Raw genomic sequence first — 11,618 nt, 5'->3', positions numbered from 1 at the left:
ATCCGTGTCTATTACCCTCCCTATTTTTTTATCGTCTGCAAACACGGAAACATGGCTATTTATTCCCTCCCCGATGTCATTAATGAATAGGTTGAACAGTATCGGACCCAGCACAGATCCTTGAGGCACACCATTCATTACACTAGCCCAGTCCGAAAAGGTGCCATTTACAGATACTCCCTGGTGAAGGTCCCGTAGCCAGTTCACTATCCACGTGCGCACCACCTCATCTATGCCCATAGCCCTCAGCTTGTGAAGTAAGCGCTTGTGTGGTACCGTATCAAATGACTATGAGAAATCCAGGTATACCACATCTACCGGCTTCCCTCCATCCATATCTCTGCTTACCCATTCATAAAAAGTTAGCAAGTTAGTCAGGCAGGAACGGTCTTTCCTGAACCCATGCTGATTGTCATTAACTATGCCCTTATCCTTAACAAATTTTACCAAATAATCCCTAATTATACCTTCTAACAGTTTACAAACTACCGATGTTAGACTGACCGGCCTATAGTTCCCTGGTTGGCATCTAGCCCCCTTTTTGAATATTGGAACTACCGTAGCCCTCCGCCAATCCCATGGTACCCTACCAGTCACTAAGGATTCCTTAAAAATTAGGAATAATGGTCTTGTTATAACCTGGCTTAATTCCTTAAGTACCTTGGGGTGAAGGTTATCTGGTCCAACTGCTTTATTTGCATTGAGCATTTTAAGTCTATGTTCTATTCCGCTTTCCGTCAACCATTGTGGTATATTATTGGTTGAACTATGTGTTTTATCACGTACGTCGAACCCGTTTCCCTCCTGAGTGTATACTGAGGAGAAAAAATTGTTCAGCGCCTCGGCCCTCTCCTTGTCACTTGTGAGAAACTTCCCATTTTCGTCCTTTATTGGGCCTATCTGCTCCTTTCTTACCTTTTTACTGTTAATATAGTGGTAAAGTCTTTTCAATAGACTTGATGCATGTGCTGAGTAGGGTACACATAAGAATTTTAGCAGAGCAGGAACAGTTAAGTATAACACTTAAAAGGGTTACTAGGGAAGGGAGGGTATCTGACTCTAAAAAGGATAACTGAACAAAAAGTATGCTTTTCCTTTAACCACTTCCGGGCCGCAATATGTCTATAGACGGCGGCCAGTTAAAGTGGTTAACACAAGAACCGCTTTTACTGCTTTTAGAGCTGGTAACACTTTTAACAGCAGGCGATTGCTGTAAATGTACAAGCGATCCGGTGTCTGTACAGCCGCCTGAACGTTTGTATTGTGCTTGGAAGTGATGTGTACTACATCACTTCCGGTGTCACTCTTACAGTCTCCGGCTCTTAGAGCCAGGACATGAAGCAGATCTTTGCTTCCTCAGCTTCTTTGGGGTCCCTAGGTGACATTAGGGGTCAGAAAGACCCCTGATGTCTCCATAAAGAGGACCTGTCACACCCTATCTGCCATTAAATAGGGTTCTTGTTAGCCCCCTATGTAATAGCAATCGGGTTAGTGTAAAAAATAAACAAGTAACATAAAAGAAAAATGTAAAAAATGCAAAAACAAATTTTAAGTCCCCCCGCCCCTCACGTGCACGCACATACACACGCAAACATGCGTCGGTGCGCCTACGTGCGAAAACCACAATTGCGCTACACATGTTACATATCGCCGCAAACGTCAGAGTGAGAGCAATTTTTCTAGGGCCATCAATCACTGTTAGCACTAAATTGATGGTAAAAGCGTTTAAAATGTTTCCTATGGGAGATTTGGGGTATTGACTTTTCTGCGGCTTCACGGGCGAACGCAATTTTAAGGCTTGACATGTTTGGCATCTATTTACCCGGCGTGACCCCGTCTTTCATATTTTACCCAAAAAATGGGCATTATATTATGTTTCTGTGCACTAAATTTTAATTTCGTTTATTTTTTCCTAAAAATACTGGTTTGATAAACATTTGCGCAAAAACCGTGTGACATAAAAAATTGCAACTAGCCAAGCTGTTTTCTAGCCAAACATTTATATTTTATCATGTGTGCGCAAATAGTAAGAAAATGCCCGGACAGTAAGCGGTTAAGAATTAAAAAAAAATGCTTTTTACATAAAAATAAGTGCAACTATGCTACTGTAATACGACAATACAGCTTTCTGCTATAAAGATAAGGATATAAATAAAATGTCTTAATGTACTGATTTTTTTATACTGTATTGTTGAATACTCAGTGATTGAACAATGAATTTGAAAAATAAATGTTATATTAGTAATGTTTAAATGTCTAATACAACACTGTGACCTTGACTTTTTTCACCTGCATAATGTTTTCAAAGGTAATACTGTAAAATTGTGTTCCAAAAAAAAATCCAGTATTTAACATACTTTTCTAAAGTTATTGCAACCACTGTTGTATAGGTTTTTAAAATGTCCAAGTTTGGCTGTTTCCTTCGTTACCTTATTTCTGTTATTTATTTCCCAAGTTATTGTTGCAGAATGTAGTAAAATTAATATATTTCAATCCAATGCAGTTGAGTTTCTTTTTTGTTTCTTGGATTTATTTTCTATTAGAATCCACAATACAAATCATTTATAGCTACCTGCTCAAAAAGCAAAGAATAAAACAATATATGTCCTCAAAGCACTGATGCCAAGTTTCTACCTATTTTACCTTATTAAAAAGTATAGACATAAGTAACTCTTAAGGCAATCACTACATCTCATAAGATACAATAAAATGCAAGCTTTTTGAAAGTTTCCCAGCCAAGTTCTTAAGATAAAACATTTCCTTTTATTTAAAAACAATGAAAAAAATTAAAATAACCACAAAATATCAAAAAGCTGTGATGAACCTTGTTTGTATCATTAAGCATATAACAAAGTGAACTTTATGGTTCTTGGAACCCTTTGTGCAAAAACACAAATCGTACAAACAGCGCTCTTGTAATGGTATTGAGGGGGTAAAACAATTAGTGACCCTAAATAGTGTGCAGCCCTGAAACCCAGGGGGAGTGCCTGTGGATATGCAAACTAGAAACAAAAAACCAAAAGGGCGCAACACTAGGTGGGCTAACTGACCGGGTCGGAAGACCCAGGGAAGGTGACAGGGAAAATTATGTGACAATGGGTGCAAAAGGCGAAAACCAATGGATAGCTGAGGAAAAGGAATGAGCACTTACATTTTAATTCATGGGACCAGCGGATGGACAGCCGGTGTGAAGGATCGCGTCATCCGTGGTGTCTATCTGGAACTGGTGTGCCGGAGGATGTGCATCCACACGGGGAGAGGAGGCTGTGGGCGAGGGAGAAAAGGGGGGGGAGAGAAACCACAAGACTGGGGACTCAGTCCGTGCCCCGCTGTGTGAGTCCAGGGGCTGAGTTGTGTGGGAGAGAATCAGCGGTGTCAGAAGCAGGCAGAACTGCTGTGGCCGCGGCTGTGGATCGTGATGCTCGGTCACTGTCGGCGCAGACTGGGGCAGTGTGCGGCGAGCCGTGGGCTGAAAGTTGTCAGCTGTCAGTCGGGTCTGTGATGGGAAGAGGGTAGTAGCGGGGTGGAAGGGCAGTGAGCAATGCGTTTCGAGGAGTGATACCTCTTTTTCAAGCTCGAGAAGGAACAGCTTGAAAAAGAGGTATCACTCCTCGAAACGCGTTGCTCACTGCCCTTCCACCGCAACTTCTTTTGTGCACTCTACGTCCCTGTTTTTTCTATCTAAAGGTGCCCATACACCTGCCGATTATCGTACGCTTTTCGGCGGGTTGGTGGCGTGCTTGGAAGATAAAAACAGCCACACGGGCCGGTGTGCGCAAGCGCACACTGCCCACTCAGCATTACAATCATCAGCAAGCCCTCCCCTCAGCGGGCAGCGCTTGCGATGATCGCAAGTAGGATCTGCCTGTCCTAGATGGGCAGGTCGTAAGAAATTTTAATGACCTTGCAACCATCGCACAACGAAAGTTGTGTGATGGTTGTAAGGTGTATGGCCACCTTAACACTGCTGACCTCTGCACTCTGAGTTACATTACTGACCTCTGTACTGCTGACCTTTGTACTGTGCGTCACACCGCTGGCCTCTGGACTCTGCATTGTTACTGATCTCTGTACTCTGCGTTACACCACTGACTTGGCAACTGGTGTCGAGTAACTTTTAATGCCTGTCTAGTAGCTCAGGACTTAAAATTTTGAGCCCTGGCTTAGTGAATGTGTTGAAAATTGACTTTGCAATCAGGAACATGGAAAATATTTTTTTGAAAAACAGAATGTTTGCTTGCACATGATTGGATAATGGACATCAACTGAGCTTCTCATTCACTAAGCTAAGGAAAACGCCCCTTGCAAAGTGCAAATTCCCTTGCAAAGGGAACAACCTAGTTGCCTTTAGTAAATTAACTCTATTGCTTCAAAAGGGTTACATTTTATTGAGTCTGATCAGAAGTAGCAATTGCCATATGAGTAACTTGTATCTATATTTGCACTATGTTTTCTATTATTAAGGCAGTGCTATAGGATGGACTTAGATGTGTTTGTGTGCCCTGTGTTGACTTTATCATATAAATTGAATTGAATTTGAATTGAATTGAATTTGAGTTAGAATTTTGGAGTCTTTCAAACACTGCCATCTGAATTCATGACTTAACTTGTAGAAATTGTTCAAAACTACTGTAGTGCCACTTGCAATGTATTTGCAGTTGTTTTTATGATGGTTGGGATCATTTAACCATCATTTAACCATGCACCACACACACATATACACACATACACACATATTGTGAGACATTGGCTGAAAGGATCCTGCATGGTGTATGTGTCACCTAGGATTCTCCCTACTCAGAGAGTGAGAAGCTTCAGGGTTATAATGGATATGAAGAATCCTAATAAGTTCTGCTCTGTCTCCTGGAGCATGGAGGCTTTCTAGAGCTTTGGTTTGGATAAAGTCTTCATTCCTAGGTCCATAGATTTCCAGGTAGCCAGACCTTATTATTAGTTTCAGCTGTCCACAGGCTGTTATGTATGAGAGCTGACTAATACTCTCTTTTGTGCTCTCTGTTGCCCCTCTGCTGTGGCAGCTTGCTGCTGTGGGACACAGCTGAGTGTTGACAGAATATTAAAAATGTGCTACCTGTTTGTGTTAGGGAACCCATTAGGGGCGAACTTGTCAGTCAGGAACTGACCTGAGTTTATATAGTGTCTTGGATGAGCAGATGTATTAAATGTTTTACATCATGGCCTTGATGTACAAAACCCTCTTGCATTGAAATCATGTTTGTTGCCTTATTAAATTGCAGTAAAAGTGCAGGACACACCAGCTTGGACCTTTCCCGGGTGTACCTGTCTCATGCATGGTTAACTCCTGCTAATACCAGTTGAACCCTCCTTGCACCTCTCCTCCTGTACCTAGCTACTTTTTTGCTGTCTTATGGGGCTGCTTGGGTGTGCCACCCACTGGCAGCTGCAGCCTCTCCATGCATGCTGTGGCCCTGTTTATCATGCCCCCTACTACAGTATGACAATATTGCAAATTAAACTTGTAAAAGCAGCCATGTATTTACATATAGTTATGTACATTATTTTGATATGCTTTGATGAATATTTGGCATACATTTAGCATATGTTCTTGCTTTGCTTGAGCCTATTTATGTATCACATTCACATAAAAAAATCTGAACGTATTTGTTACCATAGGAAAGGTTGGCCGAGCTCCACCAAAACTTTAATCTCAATTTAGACAACCTTGGCCACTTATATGCCTGACAAATCATGTAAGTCAGTGGTTCTCAACCTGTGGGTCGGGACCCCTTCGAGGGTGGAATGACAATTTGCCAGGGATCGCCGGGAGTCTCCTGCTATTAGATAGCGGCTCCCGGCCGCCCGGGAAAGAAAGACTTTCTCCCCGAAAGGTTTATTCTGCTCGATCAAGCAGAGTAAACGTTTCACTGCGATCGTTTTTTAATGTTATTTCTGACATTGGAGCCCTGGCGGCCGTAAGTCAGAAAAAAAAAAAAAATCAGTATTGGAATGCATAGCTACATTCCTATTGGCTATTTCACTTTGCAATAGCAAACTAGCTATTGCACCCGCCCACTGCTGCTGTCAATCAGCAGAGAGGGACCTGCAGTTCTCCATCAGGTCCCCATCTAGTGATTATCATCATTATTATTAATAATAAAAGCTGACACCCTCGGCTTGTGTTATATGGTTTGCCATTTTAGCTGTCACAACCGTGGTTCTCAACCTGTGGGTCGCTGTGTGATTTCTGCTGTGCTCGGTGAGAGTCCTCCTCAGCCCTCTCCTAGCGCAGCAGTGTCAGTTCTCCCGCCACGCTGCCAGATGTTGCTGCAGCAGCCGTGTCAACCCTAAATTTTACCGTTGGGGGTCACCACAACTTGGCAAATGTTACCAAGGGGTCCCGGCCCTAGAAAGGTTGAGAACCACTGATGTAAGTGATGCTTACATCCAGTGTCTATAGCATAGAATGAAGAAGGGTCTATAAAAACTGGGGGAAAGACACTATGATGAGAAACCATAGTGGGGTAAGGCTGAATGTAAGTTATAATAAATGCAACTGGTCTTTGAATTGGAAGCAACAGAATCAAATGACCTACTTCTTTAAAGTGTTATTAAACCCTTGCATGTTTTTGCATATATCTACTGCTACAAGCAGTAGATATATGCAAAAAACATGTTTTAAAAACCTTTTAAAAAGAGTTTAAACTTACCTTGCGTCTTCACCACGCGCTCCCGACCAAACATCTGAAGAGTCTCGGGCGGCCGCAAAGGATCTTTTGGCGGGCGCATGCGCACTTCATATATTCAGCCGGGAGACGAGGAGAGACACAAAGTAAATCTATGGAGCAGCGTGCAGCGTGCAGCGTGCAGCGTGCAGCGTGCAGCGTGCAGCGTGCAGCGTGCACCTGCACAGACACCATGGGACAGCAGAGAAGAGGAGGACAGAGGAGTCAGCGCTGGATCGGAGACCCGCACCAGCGCTGGAGGGACAGCTGGAAAGGTCAGTAAAGAAGAAGATGATCGGATTAAGAGACATCATTTAAGGTAAGCCCCTACAGTAGGCTTAGGAAGGGGGGAAAAGTCTTTGACATTAATGTCACTTTAAATATTGAATTTTATATCATAATAGCACTGTTTGATTCGATGTATGTAAGGGGCAGAACCTTTATGCCACAGGTATTACAGTAACTAAAATGATGGGTATGTATTCCTGGCTCTGGTTTACATGTAGTGATTATGTGAGTAGCTATGATAGTGTACTGTATATGACACAGTTAGGAATACAATGCCTTTGTTCTGTTTAGTAAAATATCCTGAGATATTAGGAGAATTAAGAGATTAGGAGAATTCATTTGCAAACTAAAACCACAAAAACAATAGTAAAATTGTAAACAGCTAGATGTTCATGCATGTTATATCACAATTTTTTTTATATTTTTCAGCAACAAATGCTATTGGTGTTTTGATAGTAACTACCTAACCACCTATGAGAAACACAAGGAATACAAAATATAATGTTAATTTTGTTGCTTCATAAAAAAATAATCTTAAAACATCTTGGTTATAGTGGGTAATACATATTCATATGTTTATAAATATTGCAAGTAAAACAATACTAAATTATTTTTAAAAATATGTTTTTTAATAACATTCCTGGCATGTATGTGATGGCTTTTCATGTCTAAAAGCAGTAAAATTTAATTTCATATGTTTTTACTGGTCGTTCTTTAACATTAATTCCACCAATATCTAGCAGCATTGCACACTTCCGTATGACAGGGATTACATTCCATAAAGTTCTAAGAAAGCTTCTTAAGCCTTATAAGTTTTTGAAAAGCTTGTTTAAAATCCTCATTGAAGGCTGTGTATATAACAGGGTTGATGAGAGAGTTAAAATATCCCAGCCAAGTGAACAAGTCAAATAATAAAGGATGGAACCAGCAAGCATCTCTACATATGGGTAAGACGAGAGCCACCACAAAGAAAGGTAACCAGCATACAATGAAAGCCCCAAGAATTATTCCAAGAGTTTTTGTGGCCTTTCGTTCTCTGGCTACAGACAGTCTCTTCCTTTCCAGAACGCTGTCTGTAAGTTTTATCTTGATATGATTTATACAAATGGGAGATACTCCAGTGTGTGGATGACCTCCAAGTGAATTTACATTACCTGAACAGAAAGAAGATCCAGTTGAGCCAGTAATTAACTGAGCAGTGGTAAATCTCTTTCCATAAATGGAAGGTGGTTTAAGAATCCTTGTCCGTGCTGCTATGTATATTCTTCCGTAGAGTATGATCAACAATATTGTAGGTATGTAGAAAGCACCACAGGTAGAGTATATAGTATAAGAAATCTGGTCCGTGTTGACTGAACAGTCTGTAAGTTCTTCTTGAGCTTTGGCTTGTCTCCAAAAGAGTGGTGGGATGGAGATGCATATAGATATTACCCACACCACTGAAATCATTGCAGCTGCCCTCCCTGCAGTACGATGTTTAGAATATTCCAATGCATCTGTGATGGCCCAGTATCTGTCTAAGGCAATAACACAGAGATGGAGTATGGAAGCTGTGCAACAGGTGATATCAGATAACAGCCAGATGTCACATATGACCTGACCAAATGACCATGAGTGATTTACAGTGTGGACAATACTGACAGGCATCACTAAAATAGACACCAACAAATCTGTAAATGCCAATGAACCAATCAAATAATTTGCTGGGGTGTGAAGCTTTCGAGTCATATATATAGTAATAATTACAAAAATATTTGAAAGAAGAGTTGCTAATGTTAATAATGATAAAAGCAGTGCAAGTGTGATCTTTATTCCTAATACTGTTGATTCATTCCATTCTGTATCTGTCCCCGACACATTTAACAAGATCTCTGGCACAATGTCAAGCTGTGGGTCCAGAGTTTGGTTATAAAAATTCATTTTTATATAATTTATTTTCATTAATAATTTTAATTTATTTTAATCATTATTTTGGATAATGCTTGTGCTTTTAGTACTTAGCTTTGAATTTAGATATAGTTTTATCTTAGGTATATTTCATTTTTTTTAGTTCATTAAAAAAAATACATTCAATTTTTAACTATAAAATTAAAGTGTTCATGTATATCATCCTGTTAAAATGTTTTCTAGCCAACAGTTTCAAAAATATTTTTACATTTGTGTTAATGAAATAATATTGATAATGATAATATTTTGAATATAACTATTTAGTTTTGATCTAAACTATAATGGTAAAATAGTGCAGCTATAATGTTTCACAAAAAATTTATATTTTGGTACATATCTCAGCATGGTTTCTTATTCATTAAATAGTGGAAATGTATACAATTTGTTCCTTTGATTTAGCACAAATATGATAGAGTTAAACAATAATGTTCTTCTAAAATATATTTTTGAACTTTCTCATCTGCAAAGGCTAATTGCCATAGTTTGTGTTGCTCTGGGGTGAGTTTAAAATGTGATATTATCACTGCAGTTATAAAGTTGACAGCCATTAGAATCTTCAAGCACTTGAAAAGTTTCTTAAAGTTCACTGTGAAAATCCTAAATAAAAAAGAAAGAAACAGCAAAATGTTAGACCAACCAAAATATAGTCAGAATTAAAACAATATGAATTTTAATCTAAATAATGATACATATTGTGTAGAATGGGGGTTGAAGGAAGGTTCCCTTATGGAGCTTGAAGTAAAAAATATATTATCCTGTTAAAACATCAGCATTGTAATAGGAATAGTTGTTTTTGATAATTAAATCAAAGCTCTCTTGAAAAAAATACTTTTATGTAGTGAGTGCTGCCTTCTGTCTGCCTATCACTTTCAACAACTTCCTGGATTCCAAGTGTGCTTTCCCTGCTGCTTGATGTCATGCAATCTAGATTTCTCAAGAATACATATCCCATCATGCATTGCTTCCAACAAGCAATGATAATGTTTCATTGTTCAGACGTAGAGTAGTAGTTCAGAAGGCAGATCTGTGACACTGGTGACACAAAGAAGTGCATATCACAGGGCTGAGTGAAATTGTATCAGTGCATTGAGGAAATGCATGCAATGGGCATCTTCCATAAGTAAGTTTACACACTTCTGGATCATTATGATTATTGGGAGTGTGAAATTCAATATAGAAAAACATATTTATTTTTAGCTGTTGACCATGGATACCCTTTAGCCGCCTCCCGGCCGGGCATTGTGCATAGACTGCCGGCCGAGAGCTTCCTGGATGTGACAGGCCATTCTGCGTGTGCGGGAAATTGCCTAAATTGCAAAACAGGCAGTGATGCCTGTTTACATACAAGCCAAGGTGTCAGTCTGTGCTCCCCCCCTTCCGCAGCCCCCCTCTGCTGGTCCAGAGCTCTGCTGTGCCTGATGCGAGCCTGGGACCAGCATGGTGGCTCTGTGACAGGGGATCAGAGGGAGATCGGTACACGATCTCCACTCTCTGTTATCGAAATGCAGGAAGTGATGTATTTTACATCACTTACGCATACTTGTGTCACTCTCCAGCTTCAGAAGCTGGAGAGAAGCTAATGAAGCGGATCTCTGCTTCTTCAGCTTCTTTGGGGGTCCCTAGGTTACATTAGGGGTCTTAGAGACCACTGTTGTCTCCATATAGAGGACCTGTCACATCTCTTTGCTATGACATAGAGGTTTTCTTAGCCCCCTATGTGATAACAATTGAAAAAAAAATAAAGTTGCACAAAAAAAAATGAAAGTCACACATGAAAAATAATGTTAAAAAAACCACAAGAAATGTTTAAAGTCCCCACCCATACATAAACACGTGCAAAAATGCTACGGGTGCGCATACGTGCGAAAATGACCATTGCACCCATTACGCCGCACATGTTTCATATCACTGCGAACATTGCAGTGAGAGCAATAATTCTAGGGCCATTAATCACTGATAACACTAAACTGATGAGTGGTAAAAGCTTTTAAAGCCTCACCTATGGTCAATTTTGGGTATGGGAGTTTTTTGCAACTTCGCGAGTGCACGCAATTTTAAAGCTTGACATGTTTGGTGTCTATTTATCTTACGTGACCCCGTCTTTTATATTTTACCAAAAAAATGGGTAATAATAATTGTTTCCTAGCATAATGTAAAAAAAAAACGTTTTTTCCCAAAAATCTTCAGTACTTTTTCCTTACTATAGTAAAATAGTGGTGAATAAATACCAACAAAAGAAAGCACTATCTGTCCCCAAAAAATGGCATAAAATTAATTTCACTACAGCATTGCATGATGGAATAAATGTCAGTCAAAGTACTGCAGCGCTAAATACTGAAAAATTGTTAATCTTCAAGTGGTTAATTATTTCAAATCTTTATATGTAAATTGTATCATATTAAACACAATACAGCAAACTTTTTATTATTTTCAGTATTTATACTCCTGCAATGCGTAAATATTTAACACAGTCTATTGCTTTTGATAACATTCATTAAACATCACATAAACATTACTTAAAAGGCTATGGGGTCTATTCACGAAGCAGCCGAAGGATCTAGCCATAGCTTCGGCCGATCCTTCAGCCCCAGGACCCCTTCGGTTCAGTAGAACTGAAGGGCTGCTGTACGGGCTATTCACAATAGCCCGTACAGCTCCCGAACTTAGCCGAGCGGCTCAGTC

At 39.9% G+C, this 11,618-nt stretch overlaps 1 protein-coding gene across 1 annotated transcript; it reads right to left on the bottom strand.

Moving 5' to 3' along the window:
• Window positions 1-7,723: 7,723 nt before the first annotated feature.
• On the bottom strand, window positions 7,724-8,947 carry HTR1D (5-hydroxytryptamine receptor 1D). The gene has a single exon (XM_018572124.1). The coding sequence runs from the start codon at window positions 8,928-8,930 to the stop codon at window positions 7,776-7,778; it is 1,155 nt and encodes a 384-aa protein (XP_018427626.1). The 5' UTR covers window positions 8,931-8,947; the 3' UTR covers window positions 7,724-7,775.
• Between the last annotated feature and the right edge of the window lie 2,671 nt (window positions 8,948-11,618).

The sequence above is a fragment of the Nanorana parkeri genome, unplaced genomic scaffold, assembly GCF_000935625.1.
Source record: "Nanorana parkeri isolate BGI_ZX_2015 unplaced genomic scaffold, ASM93562v1 scaffold1941, whole genome shotgun sequence".
NCBI lineage: Eukaryota > Metazoa > Chordata > Amphibia > Anura > Dicroglossidae > Nanorana > Nanorana parkeri.
Note: the sequence above shows the minus strand (reverse complement) of the source record. Positions and strands in the feature narration are given on the sequence as shown.

Bases quoted from the DNA above. Each gene is read 5' to 3' on its own strand.
- HTR1D (XM_018572124.1), bottom strand. From the start codon at position 8,930: ATGAAAATAAATTATATAAAAATGAATTTTTATAACCAAACTCTGGAC.